General features: G+C 33.2%; 3 protein-coding genes across 3 annotated transcripts; all 3 read right to left on the reverse strand.

Moving 5' to 3' along the window:
- Nucleotides 1-8,672: 8,672 nt before the first annotated feature.
- Nucleotides 8,673-9,740, reverse strand: LOC140985388 (protein DESIGUAL 2-like). Its single transcript, XM_073453240.1, has 3 exons — nt 9,438-9,740; nt 9,115-9,320; nt 8,673-9,011 (listed from the first exon to the last, which is right to left on the reverse strand). Exons 1-3 carry the CDS (start codon nt 9,534-9,536, stop codon nt 8,768-8,770), a joined length of 549 nt encoding a protein of 182 aa, XP_073309341.1. The 5' UTR covers nt 9,537-9,740; the 3' UTR covers nt 8,673-8,767.
- An 8,728-nt stretch (nt 9,741-18,468) lies between these two features.
- Nucleotides 18,469-19,387, reverse strand: LOC140985386 (uncharacterized). The gene is made up of 2 exons (XM_073453238.1): nt 18,860-19,387; nt 18,469-18,771 (listed from the first exon to the last, which is right to left on the reverse strand). Exons 1-2 carry the CDS (start codon nt 19,281-19,283, stop codon nt 18,716-18,718), a joined length of 480 nt encoding a protein of 159 aa, XP_073309339.1. The 5' UTR covers nt 19,284-19,387; the 3' UTR covers nt 18,469-18,715.
- A 1,607-nt stretch (nt 19,388-20,994) lies between these two features.
- LOC140984088 (DAG protein, chloroplastic-like) lies at nt 20,995-22,859 on the reverse strand. The gene is made up of 4 exons (XM_073451270.1): nt 22,482-22,859; nt 21,723-21,820; nt 21,536-21,601; nt 20,995-21,444 (listed from the first exon to the last, which is right to left on the reverse strand). Exons 1-4 carry the CDS (start codon nt 22,832-22,834, stop codon nt 21,287-21,289), a joined length of 675 nt encoding a protein of 224 aa, XP_073307371.1. The 5' UTR covers nt 22,835-22,859; the 3' UTR covers nt 20,995-21,286.
- Between the last annotated feature and the right edge of the window lie 4,126 nt (nt 22,860-26,985).

Genomic DNA, 26,985 nt, shown 5'->3' on the forward strand with positions numbered 1-26,985 from the left:
AAAAAAACGTGAATAGAAAGGAATCTTGCACTGGAATTTCGAACCCTAGCTTCGGGTTTGGACTGCAGCAGCGCTTCGCTTCTTCGCACACGGAGAGAGCAAGCTCTCGAAAATCCTAAGAAAACTAGGAGAGGAACTCGAAAATTTGGAGTAGAAAATGGTGTGAATTTTCGAGTTATAGGCCCTCCTATTTATAGGGGTTGGCTGCTATCTCGATCGAGTTTATCCGCGCGTTTGAATTTGAATCAAATCTTCATCTAGAATCGTGATCTAATCTAAATCTTTATCCCTGGTCCTAGATAATAATTTCGAAATTTGGATATCCTCCTTGGATGAATTTCGAAATTATGCCTTGTCCAGGCTGCAACAATTTCGACTTTTGTGTCTAATTCTCAATATTCGGTATACTTTTTATTCCCCAATAATTATATTTCTTAAATCCCAATTATTTCCCTACCTGAATTCGAAATTTAGTGGTATTTTTCCAAGATAAGATTTTGATATTTTTCTTTTTAAAAATCCTGGTAGTTAAACTGTTAAATTTTTCCCAAGCCTGTATTTTATATCGTGTAGACTTCCCTGTAGTGAACGATTTTCGAAAATCCATAATAAATTATCCAATAATTTCGAAAATTCTATGGTATATTCTTCAAGATTTTGGAATCCAAGATTGAGTCATCTTCTTGCTTAAATCTTTATCCAGGTATATCAAATCTTAGGTTTATGTCCGGTGTATAACTCAAATTTTGAAAAAAAAAAATACACGATATTATTATCCACTCAACCTTTGAAAAATCTTGCAAATATTACATCTTAAAATGAGATAAATCCTGGTATCCAAAAATATACTATCCTGATTACAATATCTAGGATTTTACATCTTGAATTTTCTTTATCGAATGACATGTGGTGAAATTTATATTGAGTGTAGCTAAGGATATATTAAGATAGCGTGTTGAGTTGAAATTAATGTTGAAATAATTGGATCGCGCATGCAAGTACCTATTCCAGTTCATGTTGCCATTTCTAACCTATATATTAATTACATTTTCACATTAATATAATTTTATATGAAGTAAATGTTTTATGTAGAGAATATTTATACAAAATTAATTTTCCTTGCAAAATTTTATATATTTGAGTTTTTATTTTTGTTTTGTTTTATTATAACAAATGTTTTTGCTTGTATTTTGGATACTTTAGCAAGACCAAGATATATCCAACCGTCCCAAGTCAATTTTCTAGCTCTAAAAAACAAATTAAGAACTAGAAATCAAAGGTAGAATATATTTACTATTTAAGATTTCTCTGACCAAAACTTATTGATGTGTAATATTTCCAATTTTTTCTGTCTGAAAATAACATATTTTTTCCACACGTTTACTAGGATTATGTATTTTTTTTTTTTTATAAAAAATCATATTATTTTTAAATTATTATTATTAATTTTTGATGTGGGGGCACCGGACACCCACGATCCACCCCTGAACTCTAGTTGGCCGTATCCCGTAGGGCAAAAGAAAAAACAAGCAAAAACAGTTCTAGAAATTAAGGAAGGAACGACCAAATTATAAATTTCTTCTTTATAATCGTTTTTTTCTGGCAAAAAAAAAAAACGTAGGAAAAATGAAATGATAAGTGGTATTGAGTTGTAATAATCGATCGAAGAATTTGTAGATAAGAAAAGTACTTGGCAGTGGGGAAATATAGGAAGGAGTTAATTTCCTTGGCATATGCCACGTTTTTCATTTCTTTAGGCAAAATAACAATGTTAAGAGTAAATTTGGTTTAAATTTCTATACACAAACTTAAGTTTGTATTTAGTTTTTATCAGAAAAATTATATATTTATACTCTCTAATTTATAAAGCAATATTTTTGAACTATCTGAATCCACATATTTTTTCTCGACCGAAAATCGATACAAAAAGTAAAAATGTGATACTAATATATGATATTTGAATATCAATTTTTTTATATCCATTTTAATTATTGAAAAAAAATGTGGGGTTCAGGAGTGGAAAACATTACTTTGTGGATCAAGAATTACAAACACATATTTTTTCTGAACTAAATGCAAAATTAAGTTTGATTTTGTGGATTTAAAGCAAATTCATCCATAATGTGAAAAAATACAAAATTTGAGCATTTCTCGGATATGGACTACGGGTCCGGATCACTTCTCTTCACGCCTACGGTAGCCCGGGTATCTTGCTGAATCGCCACAGAATAATTTTATTTACTATATATGTAGTATCTTTATTTATTTTTGCTTTATTCTTATAATTTAACTTATTCTACTGTTAAATGATTTTCTTTCAAGTCACAAAAATCTATAAATACGACTTACCTCCGATTTTTATTTGTTTCTACTCATTTTTTCAATATTATAAAAATACTTCATATTCATTTATTTAAAAAAATCATAAAAACCAATTTTAATAAATATTTATTTATCCATAATTATGATATCTTAATAAAATATACATTTATCTTCATCAATACTTTTAAATTTTAAAATTATCATATAATCTCTAACATAAAAAAATATTTTTAAAAGTTTTTATTTTGATATGTAAGTTTAACAAAAACAATATTTAATTTCAAATTTTTTTTTAATACACAAGGAATCATCGAGTGCCAATGGAAGATAGTAATACATAAGAACTGGATGAATAGAATAACTATTTTGTGCCATGTAAATTTTGATAAACCAAAACTACTCGATAAGATTCCAAAAATATTTCATCTTCTTTTAATTTAAAAATATTAAAAAAAAACTATTTTAGTAAATTTGTAGTTTATCTATGTAACTAATATATATAACAAGATATTTATTTATATATACTTTTGAGTTTTTATGATCATATCAACCTAACATAAAATCATAGCCATAACACATTCATGCGAGTTACGAGATCGAATATATGAATATTAGTTCTTCAAGCTAAGCGACTTTTCCATATGAAATATCTTAAATCAAGATCTAAGATATCTTCCTTAACCACTTTTATCCAAGTTTTGAATGACATACCAATCTTTCTACGCATTCCATTAACCTGACAATCTAAGATAATTCATATTGGAGCCGTATTTGGTCTTATCTTCACATATACCGAGGTATCTCATCCTGAATATATTCTTCAGCTCATCTATAACAAAGCAATTAAAGAGGTAAGGGCATAAACTGGATCCTTGATGAAGTCCAACTGTCAATGAGATGACTCTAACCTATTAGATATGATGAAGCATATCAAAATTGTATATCAAATAGGTGAATGCTGCTTCATTGGTGGGCGCATAGGTTGATACAGTGGGTGAACATTATGAAAAATATGTGTATATATATATGTGTGTTTTTTGTTGTTGTTTAAGCTTCCCCGTGCAAATGGTTTTCTAGTAGAACAAAATTACCGTAAGAAGATAAGCTGATCGAAAATCCTTGGCTTTTGCGAAATCTATATCATATATATCAGAATTCAGAACTTTCAGAAAGCATATGTGACTATATGTCTTTCTTACTTCTTTCTGCACGCCTCTTCAAATTCACACGTATTTCCCTAGCCTTATCTCTCAATCAAATTCCCTCATATTTCGTTCAATCAGAAAACTACTTACGGACACTACGTACGAATGGTAATCCGGATATTCGATTACGCTCGTTTCCGACTCTATTGTAGTTATTGTACTTATAAGTGTGGCCTGTTCTCTTTCATGGCTAAGCCTGATCCCGAAGAATCCACGTTTCCAGATTTCAGATGCTTTTGATCGGTATAATTTCAATCATTCAACACACCGTACTGACAAGTACTTGATATTTAACCTCAAAATCTTGAACCCAAACCAAGGGAATGGGGATCTTTTACAGCGGCATCAGTCACACTAAATTGTACGCGGACTGTTGTGTTACTGTTGGGATACACTCTACTCCATCTTTCTACCAGGGGTACGAGAATACTACTTCACTCGACATTCTGATCCATGCCACTCAACAAGGATCGAAAGTGCCGACTAATAGTGGAAATATAGACTATATAGTTGGGGTGCAAACATATGTCTGGTTTCGGATAATGAGGTGGAAGACCAAGTTGCGTCAGATAGAACACAAATCAATCTTCCATGCGGCGGAGTATGAGGCCGGGGAAGTACAGGCTCCCTCACCCGCCGGCGTTGAAATAAAAGCATCTTCAAATCTCACGTTTTAACCCACGCAATCAGGTAGTAGTACTAAGAATTCAACAGTTTAGATATCTCAAGTTTTCGTTTTGATGTTATCCATTGTATAAACAGTATGTACACCCATCATTCAGATATAAAAGAAGAAATAAATAAATAGACTTGGGTTTCAATTTATATATTAATATCTACGCGACTGGCTGCATCCCGCTCAAAGATACAAGCGTAGACCTATTATTAATGAAGAACAATTTTTTCCCAGGAGGCGCCGATGCTTTATATTTGACGCTTGCAGATTGAATACTGTAGAATATCGCGTGTTCTGCTTTTACTATAAAAAGCAATATATCATCTGTGATTGCACGAATGTAAAGATCCTCGCCCGAATCTGGAAAATCTTTCAAGAAAGTTAAGGGTATATCAATTTTGTTTCTACTCCATCTCTTCTTCCTGTAGTCTTCCAATATCCAGACATGAAGTCTTTGTTTCACGATGTTAACAAACGATAACGTCGCGCTGTTCCAACACAGAGGCCAGATAGTGTCCCTATCCGAGAACAAGTTGCTTGGGATGCTGACTAGCACAATTTGTTCTTTCTCCATTTCTATGCAAATTAACTTGGAGTCACCGTTTTCGGAATCCTTAATTATGTAGAAGACATCATGGATGAGTATGTAGTCTTTCAGTTTGTCAAAATTTTGGTCAAACGATATCTCAGGGATGTCAATGGATCGCCATGAAGTATCGGTCCCAATCATTAGGACTTCGCAGCCTAACCGGTCATGGGCGAGTTCATCAAGATACAGATACACCAACTTGTATTCATGGCTGGTTGATATGAAACACATTGTCATGATCAAGACAAATTTTTTCGGACAAGGTAGAGTAAGAACCTGTTTCGTTGATGGGTTCTTTATTCTATATGTGTGAGTTGAGTTGCATTTCTCCAACTTTAATCCATGGAGGAAACATAAAATGGTGAATGATTCTTCAGTAGCATCCGTATCTGCATTAGGAGTTTCACCACTGTCACCATTACACGCGATTGCAAGGCTAGCCTGCATCTTCATGTGTTTCTCTACGAATCCTTGATCTTGAATTGTGTCGCGCCACAATCTGCACACCGTTTTGAATCTCAGCAACGATAAAACAGGTAAATAACTCAATATTTCGTAGATTAATTCATATGGTAGGTATAGTTTTTCCATGTCTTCAGCTGAGTTTGCCGTTCTTTGCCTCTTCGATTTCGCTGAGTTCGGCACCTTTCTTTGCCTCTTCGATCTCATTCCTCTGCAAAAATTATCAAGCATAAAACGAGAGAACCAGCTAAAATAAAGTAGAAGTTGCATTATAACAGAACCCAGTCCAAATACACTAGAGAATATGAAATAAAAAGCATCTATTCAAAAAAAAAAAAATAGAACTTTTTAGCCAGGATCGGAACGATAAAAAAAAAAAAAAAAACAATTCATGATTTATATATGCTATAACTATATCTTTCCTCTTGTTTTTTCAATAATTTATGAGATGATAATATTTTGCCTCGTCTTCACTGTATAATTTAGCAAAGAGTATTATAGAATAAAAAACAAAAACGTCACTCTCCAAAGTACGTACCCTTATTTTTATCAGAACAAAAATAGAATGAAACCCAAACTCAAACTCAAACTCAAACTCAAACTCAAACTCAAATACTCAACTTGGTTGGAAATACTAATGTGGCATAAATATATAATGATACTAGCTCAGAAAAACTTAGTATATTTAAACATATACTTTCTATCAAATTTGATATACATACACGCACCAAGTGTTAAGAGTTTAATATAATTAAATTAGTTCTAACCATCATCAAGAAGATACAAATCAAACACTCATATCGGAACCGTCGTCTCTGGCTCGCTTCTGCATATAGATGTGTTTTATGTATACAATTTCAAGAAAATTTAACGACAGTTCAAACCTGTTAAAGCTTCGAGATGATGGATGAATACGATAGGAGTTGCTTGAAAGCAGGGTCGATGATCGTCTTCACCGCCACCCGATATTTGGACGTCTCCTTATTCTTATATAGATCGAGTACTGTACGTTATTTTCAGAGGAACATATCATTAGATTAATATAGTATCTGATAAATAAAGAAAGAATCTTACAGATAAAACTTCTCCTAGAAAACGTGAGATTATCTATTACAATAAATATGATCATATATTATATATTTTTTTTGAATTTTTCGTATATAAATAGATCCACAGTCAATTCTTAATTGTTCTCACGAATACATATATTCTCCGTCATATACAAATTTCTAGTTTTTAAAAGTCGTATTGGTCACGCTGGGAACTATCTATCTATCGCCCCCTAATGAGTTTGTAAAAAACAAGATTTATATGTACATAGGTAAGTAGATATATTTTGAGACGATTTTGCGTATCTTTATTAATGACACGGGTCAACTTTGACCATATTTACAATAAAAATGAGTACTTTTGACATAAAAAATAATATTTTTCATAGATGACCCAAATAAAATATATATCTCACAAAATTGACATGTGACACTGTCTCACTGTAGTTTTTGTGATAAAGTAAAATCTTTTGTTCTACTATTAAAAAATTATTACTCTACAATATTTTTGCATGTAAAAAATGCTAAGTCTATAACTTGAAAACTAAAAGGTACATAAATTTATAATATATTTTGTTAAATTAATTTACAAAAGATGGTACAAATCATTTTATTTATAACAATGTCTCAACACATATTTAGGAATTTCTGTTCCATGGGTGTTTCATCTCGCCCTCTTCCACTACAAGCTATTAAGGAAATTTGTAAAAATAGTCCTTTAATTTTCTTGTTTTGGTTTTAGTCCCTTAAATAACAAAAATTTAGTTTTAGTCAAATAAGTTGGGCAGATGAGATTATATTTTAACATATTTATTTGGATTGAATGTTTATTGGGATTAGGAGAATTTTAACTGTTTAAATTGATTTTATAGTTCATAATCATGATCTTTGAGCGCATTTAGATGAATGTGATTGATGAAATCGAGTCACGATGCTGAAAAAAGAGATAAAGTTTCATATCAGCGTCACACCGAAAAGAAGAAAGGAAATAATTCAATTAAATTGGAGGAGAATTAAGGAAACTTTGAAGAAAGATTTTCAGCCGATTTTTTTTATATAACTTTAGAGCATTTTTGAAGATTCAAGAATGAATGAAATACCGAAAATTAAGGAAATAATTGGGAAGAGGATTTTAAATTTTTAATTAACTTGGACGTGATTTTGGTGACTTGAGAGACTAGACTTTTTGCATTATATATATCTCGCTACGTGGCTAAGTTTTTTGAGAAGGTCTTTTGTGAGAAGATCTTAAAAATTTTTATCTGTGATACGGGTTAACCCTACCAATATTCACAATAAAAAGTCATACTCTTAGCATAAAAAGAAGGCAAAAACTTGTGTGAGACGGTCTTACGGGTCGTATTTTGTGAGACGGATCTCTTATTTGGGTAATCCATGAAAAATATTACTTTTAATGCTAAGAATATTATTTTTTATTGTGAATATCGGTAGGGTTAACCCGTCTCACAGATAAAGATTCGTGAGACCGTCTCACAAAAGACATACTCTAAAAAGTAATATTTTTCATGGATGACCCAAATAAGAGATCTGTACCGCAAAATACAACCCGTGAAACCGTTTCACACAATTTTTTGCCAAGTTTTTTTATTCTAATTTGTTTTTTATTGTTCACTGAGATATTTTTTCCTTTACTTTTAAGGTCTTACGTTACCAAACTTTTAATCGTTGGTCGAAGCAGACAAAACTTTGGAATTATATGGATTTGAGGCGTGCTTGTATTTTGGTTGATTTATATTTGAGTACTATTTTTTTAAATTATTATTGACTATCGTTTAATTGATAGACTGATGAATAGTTTTTATTTCTATATTATATTGACGTTGAATTAGATATCAAATCCGTAATTATTTGATTATTCTAATTAATTATGAAGCAATTTAGAATAAAATTTTTTTTGTTTTTGAATTTATTATATAGAAAATAATTTACTAAATTAAAATGCAACCGCTCGCTGGTTTTTAATGTCATTTTTAAATTAAATTTTTATCGTTTGCATGAAATCGTTTAATTTATAATACGATAATATATGAATTAAATTTCAATGGTGAATATTTAAATACAAAAAAAAAAAATTCAATTTTCATCATTTTTTGTCAAAATATTCATAAATAAGTAATATATCATACCACCATCCAACTACTCAATGTCAGTTCATCGTTCCTCTGCAAATGGATTAATTTTTAAAAAAATATATATATGTTATTGGGCTAATATCAGACTCTGATTATAAATTTATATAACAAAAAAAATTACAAAACATAATAAGAATCATTGTATTACTAGATAATACAATGTCTCACAACATATTTCAAATTTTGTTACTAACTTAATTTTTATTATAATTATAAAGCTTGATATAAATATAACATGTGAAGCTGGCACAAGCTCTAGCCAATCGAGTACAGAAGAAAGATTTGATGTATATATTAATAATTATGAGACGTCACGCTTGGGTAGATTGTTGATTTGGTTTGTTTGCTTGGCCTCCGTGTTGATGCAGTTCCCTTTCTTCTCTCATGACAGCTGCAGCAGAAACATAATAGGCCACCGCAAATAGTCCATGTATGAAACACAGAACCCCTCCAATGGCCAATACCCGATTGTGCACTATTCCACAATCTCTTCTTGATTTTGAGTTTGCTGATGTTCCGGAGATAAGGAGTATGAATGCAATGCCTAACATAATCCTGGAACACCAGTACAATTGTTGTTACATGTCACCAATAATGTGAAAATTCAAAGAATAATTAAACCATATGGTATGGAGACACGACTCAAAACCATAAGTACCATGCTAGAACGTGGGAAGCAAAGGCGAGTTGCTTGTTAGGAGAAGCTCCTTTCATTTCTTCTTTGGATCTGATGAGGACGCAACCGGCCAGCACATTGGTTATAATGTGAGCAAGGGACAAGAGCACTATGGCAGCCAAACCAAGTTTGAAAGCCTGATAACTGGGGTCTCGGCATTCAAATATCCACACTCTCGAATGTTTAACCTGCAGTGCGAGAAACACACGCACAAAAATAAATGTTCTTTCGGAAACAAGAACATGAAAGTCTCCCAGTCTTTTTTTTCAAAGAAAAAAATCGTGTCCCATCGTAATCAGACAAACCTTGCTCTGGGCAATCTCAGCCTGGATTCCAAGAATTCCGGCTACTATATCCATAACCATGATAAGAATACAAACGAGAAAGTCCATGTTTCTTGCCATGATTTTAACAGATATTGCAGATGGCTGTTCACTCTACGAATAGAACGGGAGTCTTCCAATCCTTGTTGCTCCTTTTCTTATTCACAGGCACGTTAATTACCAAACCAAGCAATCAATCCTTCCAGCTGCACTATCGAGAATCTGAATAAAGTGGATTAAACCCATATTCATAGGCTAGCTTCGAGAAAAAAGGTTCTTTTGTCTCCAGATATCTCTTTGCCCTGCATTTTTAAGTGTACACAGAACCAGATTCGTTTCATGGGCGACAAGAAAAGGCAGCGTGGTGTTCATTCATATATTCACCTGCATGCCATGTTACTCCATTTTTGAGATCCACGTCGCATTTCAATTAAGGGGAGAACACATCGCATGTTTAGAATTAACTTCCAAACTTGAAAATCGATGAAAGAATTTGTCCAAATAAAAAAAAATTAATGAAAGTATTAAATAATCACTAGTAATACGTTTGAAAATCGCACACTTCCTTACAATTTACTCATATAATTCTCGATAAAAAAAAAAAAAAAAACCAACCCAATGGTCTTTTTTACATCATTTATACCCTCAAAGATAATAATTAAGCAACAGAAATGATTCCCAATCGGTATTTATCAATTTTTATATCCGTATGAGCCTTCTTGGTCGTAACCTGGGTAAAGATCTCACATCTGCTTGTCGGGAATGAGGTCCGAGGTTTTCCCTTCACTGGTTGGTTTCAAATTTATAAAGAGGACCTTGGCATGGAATTCGAGTATTTTCTGATTCTGCTAGCAGAAACGCATACAATTCTATCTGATGATAATCCATCCCAAGAAGGCCTTGATAAATGAGGATTTCATTCATAAGCCACCCGAGAATGCGCTAAAAGTTGATCAGTCTGGTTTTTATTCATGATAATGATTTTGCCATTTACTTAAATTTTTAGTGATAAATAATTTAATTTAAATTTCGCATATAAGATTTAAATGGTCATCTGAAAATTGCTTAAAGTTTGTAATGGAAAGGAATATGTTATTTCTTAATTATTTTGCTATATTGATATTATCAATTTAGAGTTTTGTCTTTCTAGATTGTAAGATTTGATTTAATTTAAATATTTTATCCTTGTTTAAAAGAGTTTTATTCCTAATAAAACTCTTGTTTCCATATATTGTATGACTCTTTTATGGTATGAACTCTAAGTCAAGAAAAATGATATAAATAAAACAAGCGAGGACGGCCGCGAGTGGTGGTTTTTCGCAGAGAAGAAAATTCGAGAGCTAAACACATTTTGATGAGAAGGTTTTACGTGATTGGTTGATCACTTTGCTGTGTTGCTGATCCGTGTTGAAGAAACTTGAAGGACAACACTCGTGTGGAGTGTTGCTTGAAGAGTTCTCAGCGGTTTTTGTTTTATGCAACACAATATTTGCATTTATGATTTTATTGGTTGATTTTAGATGAAATTTATTTCCTTGGGTTGTCAAGGAATATAGTTTTTATACTTGTCACTAGCACTGATTTTTGTAAACGATTTACAAGTTTTCTAGTGATAATTTTTGACATGAGACATTGTACAAATATTTATATTTGTATATAATTTAATCAGTCTTATCTTGGTTATTAGAGTTTACGTGTATGCTAAATAATATGTTCCGCTACATGTTGTGAACAATATTGATAACACCAACACACAACACTATAATTTGATATACACAATTTATTGTTTATGCACTTTTATGTTAATTAATTATATCTCTGTCTCATCTACTTATATGTTTGAATTCGGTTAATGTAGGACCAACCATACAATTATTCTACCCAAACCTATGGCCTTTGAACTGAGTTAGAACCAAGGATGGTAACATTTAGTATAAAAATAGACATACATTCTGATTCAGTCCTAGTCTGCCAGCCTAAACTTTAAAGCTGTTTCCTTCCCAAACAGCGTGTGATGTTTTTTAACCTAATATCAGCTTATGATTCTGCCACCCATCTTATCAACATTTTTGTCATATTCTCTGCTTTCATGCAAAATGAATGTTCAATTTGTTCTTCAAATTTCAAGATTCTCTGGTGGTCAAAAGAATTATTATTAATTTTTTTTTTACATTTTCATTTGTGCTAGAAGTTGGTATTTAACAGGTAATTTGAGAGGGTAAATTGACCCTTCAACCTCAACAAACATTTTTTTTTAAAAGTTGAGGTACTTAGTTGAATTATTTCTTACATTTAAAGAAAAAAGATAAAATTAGTTATCATAAATGGATTGAGTCAGTCACACGTTTTTTTTTAAGTAAATTGATTAATTTTATCGAAATAAATTAGCTTCTTCAATTTTAGTGTACGACTAATATATCGTTTACATTACTAAATTAATTAGGCATGATAGCTCTTTGCTAATATAAACTATAGTTTTAAACCGGACTGTCAGATTTTTTCTCAAAATCATGTTTTCACGTATATATAAACATGATAATAATATGCGGAAGCTGATCGAGCGTTACCTCAGGCCATCGAGAAATTTGTAAGTTTTCTGATTTCCTTTCGGTTGAAGTCTTCTAAGCACTTCACGTTCTCTGTAGATGGTGTATATTTCTTATGAAGTGTGTGTGCTTAGGGACCTCAATCGTCTCTATTTATAGGCATCTCATACCATCAACGAGAAAATCGGGAGTCTGAATGTTAAAAGAAGAAACGTGTACGCATCTCAATTTTCTAAAGTTGAGGTTGCGTATACAAGTTTCGTCAAATTATGTAGGCAATGGCCGTCGCCAATTCCTACACGATACTTCATGTGTCATATTTCTTACATTCTCCCACTTGACACATATATCTCATTTACCATAGGAGAAAACAAAATACATGAATCATGGCGATATGTAATCTTAAAACGAATATTATCTTCCATGTATTACAATGCATTATGTATCTCAAACTGTATAACTTAATGAATAAACCTTATGTTTATTCAAGGTCCAACTTTATTGATATTTCTCAAATCAATGAATGTGTACACAACAAATATGAGAAAGTATCACATCATAGTTTCATTAAATTTGTTTTTACAACAAAATTACATAAAAAAACCAAGTCCCATTCTTTCTGTATGATCCTTAAATGTCAATGGTGGCATGCCCTTAGTCAAAGGATCCGCAATCATCAATTCAGTGCTAATGTGCTCGATAAGTAACTTCTTATCTTTAACACGTTCTCGTATGGCTAAATACTTAATGTCGATGTGCTTGCTTTGACTACCACTTTTGTTATTTTTAGCCATAAAACAGCAGCTGAATTGTTACAATATATTCTTAATGGCCTAGATATAGAATCCATAATTCTAAGCCCTGAAATGAAACTCTTCAACCATACACCATGTGAGGTTGCCTCAAAACAAGCTATGAACTCAGCTTCCATAGTGGAAGTAGCAGTCAATGTCTGCTTTGCACTTCTCCAAGATACAGCTCCACCAGCTAACATAAAAATATATCCTGAAGTGGATTTTTTTGAATCAATGCAGCCAGCGTAGTCTGAATCAGAGTAGCCAATTACTTCCAAATTCTCAGTTCGTCTGAACATAAGCATATAATCTTTGGTCCCTTGAAGGTACCTCATAACTTTCTTTGCAGCTTTCCAATGGTCTAAACCTGGATTACTCTGATATCTTCCCAACATCCCAACAACAAATGCAATGTCAGGTCTAGTGCAAACCTGAGCATACATTAAGCTTCCGACAGCAGAAGCATAAGGAATGTTTTTCATTTGTTCCCGCTCTAAATCATTCTTTGGACATTGGCTCAAATTGAATTTATCGCCTTTCACAACAAGAGCTATACTTGGTGAACAATTTTTCATCCGATATTTCTCTAAAACTTTGTTGATATAGGTTTCTTGAGACAGACCTAGAATACCTCTAATTCGGTCTCTATGTATCTTAATGTCAATGACATAAGATGCATCGCTCATATCCTTCATATCAAATTTTTTAGAGAGGAATTGTTTCATCTCATATAACAGACCCTTATCATTGGTTGCAAGTAATATATCATCCACATATAGAATAAGGAAACAAATCTTGCTCCCACTGACCTTCTGGTATATACATTGATCCATGGGGTTCTGAACGAATCCGAATGAAGAGATAACATCATGACATTTTAAATACCATTGACGGGAAGCTTGCTTCAATCCATATATAGATTTCTTAAGCTTACAAACCAATTGCTCACCATTACTAGAGAAAAATCCTTCAGATTGTTCATATAAACCTCTTCCTCTAGTTCTCCATTAAGAAAAGCTGTTTTCACATCCATTTGTTGTAAATCTAAGTCAAAATATGCAACTAATGCTAGAATGATACGGAGAGAATCTTTCTTAGATACAGGAGAAAAAGTCTCCTTAAAATCGATTCCTTCATGCTGAGTGAATCCTTTAGCAACGAGTCTTGCTTTATACCTTTCAATGTTGCCTAACGAGTCTTTCTTTGTTTTGAAGATCCATTTACATCCAATGGCTTTTACACCATCAGGCAACTGAATAAGATCCCAGACTCCATTAACTGCCATAGAATTCATTTCTTCTTTCATAGCATTAAACCATAGTTTTGACTCATTACAACTCATGGCTTGTGAAAACGTTTCAGGATCATTTTCGGCTCCGATGTTAAAATCCGATTCTTGTAAATACACAACATAATCACTAGATATAGCCGATCTTCTTATTCTAGTAGATCTCCTAAGGTTGTTTGGTTGATCAACAATTTCTTGTTGTTCTTCATTAACAACTTGATCTACTGGATTTTCATCAGCGATTTGTGGAACTTCAGTAATCGGTTGCCTAACACCCATTTGGTCTTGAGGGGTGTGAATAACAACCAATCTATCATTTGAATAAGAGGGTTGTTCATTAATGTGATCATTCTCAAAAATTATGTCATGATCACTCCCACTAATCAAGTCATTTTCAAGAAATTTTGCATTTCTTGATTCCATAATTCTAGTGTTGTGAGATGGACAATAGAATCTGTACCCTTTGGATTTTTCAGTATACCCAATGAAATATCCACTTATTGTTCTTGGGTCCAGTTTCTTCTCATGTGGGTTGTAAACTCTTATTTCTGAAGGACAACCCCAAACGCGTATATGTTGCAAACTCGGTTTCCAACCTTTTAATAACTCAAATGGCGTCTTTGGGATAACCTTAGTTGGAACTCGGTTTAATATATACACATCTGTCTTAAGAGCTTCAATCCACAAGGATTTAGGAAGTTTGGAGCTACTCAACATACTCCTCACCATGTCCAATAATGTTCGGTTTCTCCTCTCAGCTATGCCATTTTGGTCCGGAGAACCAGGCATAGTATATTGGGCAACAATCCCATGTTCCTGGAGAAACTTCGCAAATGGACCAGGTGCTTGTCCATTCTCAGTGTATCTACCGTAATATTCTCCACCTCTATCAGTTCTCACGATCTCAATATGTTTTCCACATTGTTTCTCCACTTCAGCCTTAAAAATCTTAAAGGCTTCAAGTGCTTCGTTTTTATTATGAATCATGTAGATATACATGTATCGTGAGTAATCATCAATGAAAGATATGAAGTATTTCGGACTTTGCATGTCCATATCTGGACAACAAATATCTGAATGTATGATTTCTAATATTTCTGTACTCCTCTTGGCATCTTTTTTAAACTTATTGGTCTGCTTTCCCTTTATGCAGTCCACACAAGTCTCAAAATCAGTAAAATCTAAAGTACTGAGTACTCCATCATTTACTAATCTTTTAATTCTCTCTATGGAGATGTGTCCCAATCTCCGATGCCATAGTATAGAAGAATCTTCATTTATAACACATCTTTTAATACCTCCTTGAACATGCATAGAGGTGTTATTATTTTGTAAAGAAATAGAGAAAAGACCATCAATCATTGTACCATTTCCAATAAGATTTGATTTATAAAACAAATTTATTGATTTATCCAAAAACTGAAATGAATAACCAAGAGGTACAAGTTTTGAAACTGAAATTAAATTCCTAGAAAAACTAGAAACATAAAATGTCTTTTCCAATTTTAAAATAAAACCACTATTCATCACTAGGCAGCAAGTACCAATAGCATCCACATGCGAAGACATCTTGTTTCCTGAATAGATGCTCCGCTCATTTTCTATTGGCTTCCTTAGGTTTTGCATACCCTGCAAGGTATTTGTAACAGGGATTGTAGAACCAGAATCAATCCACCATGTGTTATAAATCATATTAACCATATTAGATTCATAACAGACAAATGAAGTAGGAATACCTTTCTTTTCAAGCCAGTCCTTAAATTTATTGCAATCCTTCTTCATGTGTCCCGTCTTCTTACAGAAGAAATACTTGGATTCTTTCTTAATGTCAGGTTGAGGTGGAATTATTCCTTTCCCTTTTCCCTTCACTTTAGCTTGCTTCTTAAATTTTCCTTGTGTAGTCATAAAGACATTATCACTTGTTTCCATCAACAACCTTCCTTCCTCTTGAACACACATGGTCATTAATTCATTAATTGATCATTTATCCTTATGTGTGTTGTAAGAAATTTTGAAGGGTCCATATTGCTGTGGAAGAGTGCATAAAATGTAGTGCACAAGAAAAGTTTCAGACATTTTCACTTCTAGTGTCTTTAGCCTAGCCGCTATGTCCCGCATTTTCATTATGTGCTCTCGCACACCTCTTACACTGGTGAGCCTTAATGAAGAGAATTCCATAATTAGGGTGCTTGCAAGTGCCTTATCTGAAGACTGAAACTGTTCATCAATAGCCTTCAGTAATTCTTTGACATTATTATGCTGGTCGACAGAACCACGCATGCCAGCAGAGATTTTGCTCTCATTTTTCTTAAAGATCAACATCATCCGGAATGCTGTTTTCAGTAATAGCAGATGGTTCGTCTTTCCTTATAGCATAACCAATATCCATCTACCCTAATTGAAGAAGAATTCTTTCTTTCCATATTTTATAGTTGTCGCCCTTTAGTTCGGGAATGCCACATTTCATATCAGAAAAACTCGCAGGTTGCATAACTGCACAAAATATCATATGCTTAAAATTTTGAGACAATATCATGTTTTACCAATGTAATACATGTTTTAAAATTCTAGTGACATAAAATTTGCATGTGGGCTAAAATTTTAATTCAATAAGATTTTTCTGTAACTTTATGATAAAACTATCAAAATGTATTTTCCTTAACTCCTGTGGGTAAATTAAGAAAAATATAATTTGATATTTTAACCTAATTAGTTATATAAATTTAATAAAAATCCATGTGGGGTAAATTTTATTATGTTTATATAATTAATTACAATTGATGTCCATTATGAGATCCAAATTCACTTAATGCATAATTAAGGATACTGTGGCTATTGCTCAATTATTTAAAATTATACGGTTCACCGGACAAAATTGAACAAAATTTTGGCTTTACTTTAATACATCATATAACAATTATTTAGTAACATAATCAATATTTTCCAAAGGTGCTCCCAGGAAAGATAGGTAGTGCTAAGGCCCTTTAAATACTTAACTCCTAGTCAGAGCAACATTCCTCAGGGAGACCAGTGGCTAGTCAAGGCAGTTTAAACCGATCTATGAAGAACTCCCCCAGATCATATTTTCTCATGTCACCTTATAATTATTATTAACTTTAATTATCCACATTTATGTGAATCTTTATAAGCCAAAATTTTTAATTAAATAACTTTATATTCACATTTTTACTTAATATGAACAAATATGTTCCCCATTAGTTTTTCTCTTCAATCAGAGTAGTGATAAAGTGAGGATCACATTTACGTGAAAATGTGGGCTCCTCATCAGTTTTTCTCTTTTATCAGAGTAGTGATAAAGTGAAGATTATTTGTTCATTTGTGAACATCTGAAATATTTAATTTTATAATTTTATATTCACATCTTACTTAATATGTTCATTTCAAATTATAAACTACTTACTATAATTTAATATGAACATAATGTGAATATTGATGTTCCAATTATTTTTCAATACAATTTGCATTAAAACTTTAAAATAAATGCAAACATAATATTAAATTTGCATGTATACATCAAACACTTATTCATAATATTTGACATTATATATAACATACAAAAATAATTTCTAAACATATAGGGAAAATGCGGATTTGGTGGTACTTGAATTGATACTCATCATGCGAATTGGAGAGCATGCCCCGTTGGGTAGTAGAGATTAACTTTAATTTGAAATTCCAAAATATAATTTCAAATCAATTTACTATTGCTATCAATTTGGAAGTTGAAATGTCATTTTCATATTTAAAATAATTTCACGTGGTCTCTTATCAAATTGAATTGCTAACCAACAATACACACACACACATATANATTATTATATATATATTCGAACTTCTAGCTTCAAGTTTCTTAAGCAAAACTATCAAAATTCATATAAGAATTCCAGAAAAATTGAAGAACGTGTATATTTAAGGCAGAGATATGTTGCTCTGATACCAAATCTCAGATTTTTTCTCAAAATCATGTTTTCACGTATATATAAACATGATAATAATATGCGGAAGCTGATCGAGCGTTACCTCCGGCCATCGAGAAATTTGTAAGTTTTCTGATTTCCTTTCAGTTGAAGTCTTCTAAGCACTTCACGCTCTCTGTAGATGGTGTATATTTCTTCTGAAGTGTGTGTGCTTAGGGACCTCAATCGTCTCTATTTATAAGCATCTCATATCATCAACGAGAAAATCGGGAGTCTGAATGTTAAAAGAAGAAACGTGTACGCATCTCAATTTTCTAAAGTTGAGGTTGCGTACACAAGTTTCGTCAAATTATGTAGGCAATGGCCGTCGCCAATTCCTACACGATATTTCATGTGTCATATTTCTTACACTGACTTCCATGAAAATTTTCCCAACGCCAACAACTCGTAATTCAAGATTGACTTCGACCAACGATTCCACATCGTTTGAAAATCATAGTTCATCGATCCCCATTACAGAAAAGCTGAAAATCATAAGAGAAAAACACAACAAAATATGAGAACAAATTCTTTGTTCTTCCCGAATTTTGTAGTTACTAGTTAGTCTCCTACAAGCTTCTACATTAGATTAGGAGAATCAAACAACATTAAATAAATGAGCCATGTCGCATTAGAAATTAAGAAAACAGGATTTTCATTTCTGCACTTGAAACCCGAAGTCCTTCCTCGGAATCATCTCCATTAACTCACCTGCATTTCCAAAAAAAAAAAAAAAAAAAAAAAAAAATCAAGTTCAGAATTCTTGGCCTTGTCATTAACAGAAAAAATTCTGACATACCTTGAGGATCGCAGACTGGAGGATCTTCAAATAGAGAAAGAGACATCTGTTTATGTGCAACTCCGATGTCGAACAAAATAATCCCAGATGAAGGATCATAAACAATGATATCCTTCACGGGCAACCACAGAAACAGCTCTTCTTGAGAGAGACCCTCCACCCCGATGAGCCCGCCGTAGCTGAGATTAGCTCTCACAACACTTCCGAAGGAAACCCTGGTCTCAAACTTGGAGACGCACGGGCTGTCAAAATACACTTGCAGAAGCCCGTCTTCACCGAGGTCGTAAGATTTCACGCCGTTCTTGGGGAAAAGCCCGGCGGGCAAGCCTTTGCTTTTGAGCAAGTCGTGGATTGTGCTGGAAGCCGACGCTATAAAAGAAAACAGCAAGAAATGAACGAGAATAGCACTGCAGGAGACAGCCATTGATAGTCGTGCTTGCTTGGGTTGAGGAAGAAGAATGGATTAAAAAGGAGTGTGGCACTGGTGAAAATTGTTGGGGCCCTACGTCTTTATTATTTTATGCGAATTCGCCCCATTTGCTTAGTAAAATAAAATAAAACCACCGCATTTTTTTAACTTTTTTTCCCTTAAAGGTCATGAGTTGGCTGACATCTTGCCAGAAGGGATCTATTTACCTAAGATTCATTCAGTATTTTTTTAAAAATAATAATAAATATTAATTGATTAATTAATTAATGTCACCTAAAATTGGAATAGTACGATCCTTAAATAAATAATATTTGTATCATTTTTTATCTTTATGTCATCATCCACTCATCATATGATGAATTAGGACAACACATTTATAAATCATGGTTGAATGAATGATTACGATTTATCTACTCATCACACGTGTCATATGCTGAGTGGACGAGTGCATTACCCATATGGATAATATGAACAAATTTTTTTTTCTCTTATGATATCTGTGAGACCGATTGACCGATCTATAATTAAAGTGAAAAATAATAATTTTGACATAAAAATAAAAAAAATTATTAATCGGGTGGATAAGAAATCAACCAAAGTTTTTGTGTTTCTCCAAAGCTATTTTGCATCCATTTCTTCGTACCCAAATCAACTTATTGCATATATAAATGTACCGTGTACAGAAAAACGAAATAAAAATATAATTGCTTAGATAAACATCGTCAATAAGTAAAAGGGTGATGTTGGTAAGATATTTTAAGTGAACTAAACGGCAGACAATTGGCTCAAGGCTAAAAGGTTGGGTTAAAAATAATCATTAATGTGAAGAAACTTCACCTCTTTCCATCCAATACGACGACAGAAAATACGAGGCCAACCATACAAAACTTAATTTAAAATTATAATTTGTTACTTCTCTAAAAAAAATATATTCAAATGATAGTGAAATAAAATCAACTCACTTGTTTATGATTAAATAATTTCATAAAATAGCAAAGTAATTGCTTGTTAGTTAGAATACGGTATATATATAAAAAATCATATATTAGATACTTCTTGGAGCTATGCATGAGATTTTTAATGTCAAATATTTCATATCAACATTTCAGACAGAGCGGCTTACGTTAGTTGTAAATTGTAAGCGTCCTGACAAAACAATGCGGTTTCAAGAGATATACTACTAAGCATAATTACACTTACTCACCTTACGGACTTTTCGAGCTTTGTTGCTTTTTTTTTTTGACATTCTCGTACATTGCTTTGTTTGTAAATGTTTTGTTGCCTGTCCTACATTTGACCTCTTACTATTCATATCTGTGAGTTTTTTTTAAAAAAAAAAATTAGATAATTTTTGGTGTTCTTTAATTTAATCGACTACTTATTCAAAGCATATACGAAATAATACCTTAAGTCAATTTTATTTTTTAAACATNGGCTTCTCAAATTTTTATTTTTTATTTATTTTGTTGAGGTCAAACTTGAGATCGGACTGGACTGGACTGGACTTATCATTATAAACACATGCTGCCACCTTGATAAAATTGCTTGCAAACATATGCATGCAAGTGGCTTCATGTTAATGATTTTTAAACAGCGTTACTTAATAATTAATAACATATGGCAATCAATCATGTATATTAATTTCCAAACTACGTGTTTTATCTAAACTTGGTTTATTCAATAAAATTCAGTACCGTGCTAAGTTGTGAGGAAAGTAAGTAGCGCTGATTCTTGTTCCTCGTATACAACAGCAGACCAGGCCACACTAATAACTCAAAACATTTTCCATCTCTAGACCTTGCTTGAGATATACAAACAACAATTTCTAACCTGATATGCCTTCTGACTTGAAAAATGTCATAAGTCAATCCATAAGGTGCGTCAATAACATCGCAACCTGGAAGAACAAAGTGTGCAACAATATCAGATGACAGCTTCTGATAAAATAGGAGTGTAGAACAATTTAACATCTAGCAGTCGTTTTTGAAAAGCTGAATTCAGGAGTCGGATTCCTGTCTTGGTTTTCTTCGTTCAGTAGGAGGGCCATCTCTCTGTCTTACATATGCTTTGCTCTTGTACTTTGAGGTTCTAGATTGCTTCGGTTGATAAGTCGGATACTGACATGGAATTATTTCTCCTTTGATATACTTATCTCCTACAAAAAAAATTTGAGAGAGAAAAAATGAATTTTACAACTGAAATCCAATTTCAAATACAAGATCGCAACTTATTTTATGATCAACCACCTCCGTAATCCTTGTTCTTAACATCTATGTAAGAATCTGGCAGGACCCATAAAACGCCAGGGAGACCTGCAAGCAAGAGGGAAAAAATCATCAAGCCTTGATACACGACAAGTAACCCAGGGAACGATATGAAATATACCAGTGACTGGTAAAATAATGGTTTAAGCTTTTGAGGGAGAGCACATACCCTTAAATTTTTCTGAAGTTTCTTCTGATACGGTGCACTGAAACCCAGTGTATGTAGTGGTACTAAATGCATACATGTTCTTCTTTGCTTCTTCCATGCTGGTCCATTTATTTGAGAGCAAATGAGATGTAAGATATCAACTCTTATATAACGAACGCCCTTTCAAAATAAGTTCACTATACTGTACACAGATATCAAGCATTACTAGAACTCGACTTTCCAAGAATATTATTCTATTTAATTCCCATAATGTTGCTACAATAATAAGCACATAGACAACATTCACCAGCATCATGATTGCAGCCAGCTATCTACATGAGCATCTTATCGCTTTTGCATATCTATGCTTTTTTTCCCAAAGCTCATCGCTTCTATAAAACACAGTAATCAGCACTTAACGCACAAACAATATTTTGAATTAAAAAAGCAACAATTTGCAGCAAATATGCATTAACATACAGGTCGCTTAGAAACCATTACGGTTTATTCGTGTGCAGTCAGTGCTTGAAAAAAATTGATCTTGTAATCTATTCGTAATGCATGTAACAAATTAAAAATGAACTACTATGCATTGCAATAACTACTTACACAGTGGAAAGATAAACTGAAGCAGCATGTATAATCTAGCAAGATTTCAATTTTCAGCCCCAGTGGAAATTTAAAGCCAGCGGCCAAACAGAGGATACGCAGAAAAAATGAAAGACAAAAACCTAATAATCTTAAAATAAACAAAACAAAGTTACAAAGAAGCGGAAAAACCTGCCAAGGACGGTGGCAAGAGTGTCGAGATACGTGTCAATCATCTGCTCTCTGGTGGGGGCGGGGTCTTTTGGAAACTCCATGACAATAAGCCAGTGATTGTAGTCACAGCCCGGTAACATTATCGGCACCCTTTCCTCGTCGCTACTGCTTCTTCTAGTAGAGTATTCCCCATCCTTCAAGGCTCTCACCGCCGGAAAAGCGGCACTTCTCGATTGAATCGGGGCCGAGTGTGGGGAATAGCGCGGAATAAATGACAGGTTGGAAGTGGAGGGAATCGAAAGACAAGGGACACAGGTTCTCGGATTTGGAACTAGGGTTCTGGGAGGGAGGCAAAGGTTTAGACTCGCCATTTCTGAGGTGACTGGTGAATTTAGTTTGCAGTGAAGCTGATAAAGCGGAAAAATCTGCCTACAAATCGGATTGGATAAAATTGTTGGGCTTACTGATAAGGGGCATAGTTGGCCCAGTTTCGTTTAGATTAAAGGCCCATCACTTCGATTTGAAAAGAGCCCTAGTTTAAGACCAGTCTTTTAGATTTCTAGTCTATGACCATCATATTTTAAAAATGTGTTCATTCTGTTGTGAAAAAGTAAAAATTTACGATAAAAAGTAAAAATCTCAAACTCTTAAAATTATCACACTACACACTTTATAATATTTTTCTCTCAACTCAATTGTGATTTTCTTCACAAATGAGAGATCTATTTATAGAAAATTTTTACAAATAATCCAAAAATAAAATACATCATTACCTACATCATCACACACTAATTTTCAATATTCAACACCTAATTTTACCTAATTTTCAACATTCAACATTCACATTTTCAACACAAATATTTAACACATTTTTAAATAATTTTTCAACACTCCCCCTTGTGATGATGATCATAATGATTGTATACATTACGTGTTTTTATACTGCCTCGTTAAAAACCTTACTAGGAAAAACCCATTGGGATAAAAACCATAGTAAGGGAAAAAGAGTGCAGTCACGTAAACTCCCCCTCATGTTGACACGAACAATTCTTCACAAATTTCGTAGATTGCGCATCCCAATATTATATATGTGCTTTCTGAATATTGTCGTAGGAAGTGCCTTTGTGAAGAGATCTGATGAGTTTTCACTTGATTGAATGTGACGAACATCAATACATTTATTCTTCTCAAGCTCCTTGGTGAATGCGAAGAACTTAGGAGGAATATGTTTAGTTCTGTCGCTTTTTATGTATCCTTCTTTCATTTGAGCAACACATGCAGCATTATCTTCATATAGTATCACAGGCTTCTCGTCGAATGATAATCCGCATGAGATTTGGATATGTTGAGTCATTGATTTTAACCACACACATTCACGGCTTGCTTCATGTAGTGCAATAATCTCGGCATGATTTGATGAAGTTGTTACAAGTGTTTGTTTCTGTGAACGCCAAGAAATTGCAGTGCCTCCACGAGTAAATACATATCCAGTTTGAGAACGTGCTTTGTGTGGATCAGATAAGTATCCAGCATCGGCATAACCAATTATACTTGGATTAGCATCTTTTGAATACAAAAGTCCCAAGTCTGTCGTTCCTCGTAGATAACGGAATATATGTTTAATTCCGTTCCAATGTCTCTTTGTTGGATATGTGCTAAATCTTGCCAATAAATTTACGGCAAAAGATATATCAGGCCTTGTACAATTTGTAAGATACATAAGGGCACCGATAGCACTTAGATATGGTACTTCTGGACCAAGAATATCTTCATCATCTTCACATGGACGGAATGGATCCTTTTCTATGTTTAATGATCTAACAACCATTGGAGTACTTAAAGGATTTGATTTGTCCATATTAAAACGTTTAAGGATCTTTTCTGTATAATTTGTCTGGTGAACAAATATTCCACATTCTTTTTGTTCAATTTGTAAACCCAGACAATACTTGGTTTTTCCAAGATCCTTCATTTCAAATTCTTCTTTCAAGTATGACACAACTTCTTGAATTTCCTTATTTGTTCCAATGATGTTTAAATCATCAACATATACAGCAATAATTACGCATCCGGATGTTGTTTTCTTAATGAAAACACAAGGGCATATTGAATTATTTACATATCCCTTTTTCATCAAGTGATCACTTAGCCTATTATACCACATTCTGCCGGATTGCTTCAACCCATATAATGATCTTAGTAATTTCACAGAATAACATTCTCTGGGTTTTGAACTTTGTGCTTCAGGCATCTTAAATCCTTCAGGGATTTTCATATATATATTACTATCAAGTGATCCATATAAGTAGGCTGTAACAACATCCATAAGACGCATTTCTAAATTTTCAGATACTGCCAAGCTAATCAAATACCGAAACGTAATTGCATCCATCACAGGAGAATACGTTTCTTCATAATCAATTCCAGGCCTTTGAGAAAAACCTTGTGCAACAAGTCGAGCTTTATATCTTACTATTTCATTTTTCTCATTTCGCTTTCGAATAAAAACCCATTTGTATCCAACAGGTTTTACACCTTCAGGTGTAAGGACTATAGGTCCAAAAACATTACGTTTATTTAGCGAATCCAATTCAACCTGGATGGCATCTTTCCATTTTATCCAATCCTGCCGATTTTTACATTCACCAAAAGATTTTGGTTCATGATCTTCATTATCATTTATGATGTCGATTGCCACATTATAAGAAAATATATCATCAATTTCTTCTATATCTTTTCGGTTCCATATTTTTCCAGTATTAATATAATTGATAGAGATTTCATGATTCTCGTCAGTTTGTGGTTCTGACAAAACATTTTCATCATCATGTGTTTCTTCAGGAACATCATTCTCTATTTTGTGATCATTATGTGTTTCTTCAGGAACATCATTCTCTATTTTGTGATCATTGTGTTTCTCTATGAATTTTCTTTTTCGAGGATTTTTATCCTTGGAACCAACTGGCCTTCCACGCTTCAGGCGTTTAATGACATCATGACTATCTTCAATTTGTTTCTTCGGAATTTCAATTCGAGCAGGGGCATTTGCAGCATGTATATATGATTTAGTTACCCCTTTTGTGTCTGCAAATGCATCTGGTATTTGATTTGCTATTCTTTGCAAGTGCACAATTTGCTGTACATCTTTTTCACATTGTTTTGTTCTTGGATCCAGATGTAACAATGATGATACATACCATGTAATTTCTTTTTCGGTATGTTTCTGTTCTCCCCCTAACATTGGGAAGATTTCCTCATTAAAATGACAATCAGCAAAACGTGCTGTGAACACGTCGCCTGTCTGTGGTTCAAGATATCGAATGATCGATGGACTATCATAACCAATATAAATTCCAATCTTTCTTTGAGGTCCCATTTTCTTTCGTTGAGGTGGTGCAATAGGCACATACACCATACATCCAAAAATTCTCAGATGAGAAATGTCTGGTTCTTTACCAAATGCAAGCTGCAATGGGGAGTATTTATGATATGCACTTGGTCTGATGCGAATTAATGAAGCAGCATGTAAAATTGCATGTCCCCATATAGAAATAGGGAGCTTTGTTTTCATAATCATTGGTCTAGCAATCATTTGCAGACGTTTAATCAATGATTCAGCCAATCCATTTTGAGTATGTACATGAGCAACAGGATGCTCAACAATGATTCCCATAGACATACAATAATCATTGAAAGTCTGGGAAGTAAATTCACCAGCATTATCAAGTCTAATTTTCTTGATTGTATAATCGGGAAATTGATTCCTCAATTTTATTATTTGAGCAAGTAATCTTGCAAATGCAACATTTCGAGTTGACAATAAACATACATGTGACCATCTGCTGGAGGCATCAATCAATACCATAAAGTATCTGAATGGTCCACATGGTGGATGGATTGGTCCACAAATATCACCCTGAATACGTTCAAGAAACATTGGTGATTCAGTTTGGATTTTGGCTGGTGATGGTCTTATAATAAGTTTTCCAAGAGAACATGCTTTACATTGAAACTTATTATTCTGAAAGATCTTCTGGTCTTTCAATGGATGACCATGTGTATTTTCTATAATTCTTCGCATCATTGTTGAACCAGGATGTCCTAATCGATCATGCCAATTGGTTAATATTGAAGAATTATCAATTACCATGTTTGATTCAATGGGACGTATATGTGTATAATGCAATCCAGTAGGGAGCATTGGTAGTTTTTCAATCACATATTTCTTTCCTGATTTATATGTGGTAAGACACATATATTTCTCATTCCCTTCATTCATTGTTTGAGTATCATACCCATGGGAATATATATCATTAAAACTCAACAAATTTCTTTTCGATTGTGGTGAATATAAAGCATCATTGATCAAAAATTTTGTACCATTAGGTAACAAAAATTGTGCTTTACCACATCCTTTAATCAAGTCTACAGGACCTGATATTGTATTCACCGTTGTTTTTGTTGGTTTTAGTTCCAAGAAATATCTTTTATCTCGGAGGATAGTGTGCGTTGTACCACTATC

The sequence above is a fragment of the Primulina huaijiensis genome, chromosome 9 (assembly GCF_012295235.1).
Source record: "Primulina huaijiensis isolate GDHJ02 chromosome 9, ASM1229523v2, whole genome shotgun sequence".
In the NCBI taxonomy this organism is placed as follows: domain Eukaryota; kingdom Viridiplantae; phylum Streptophyta; class Magnoliopsida; order Lamiales; family Gesneriaceae; genus Primulina; species Primulina huaijiensis.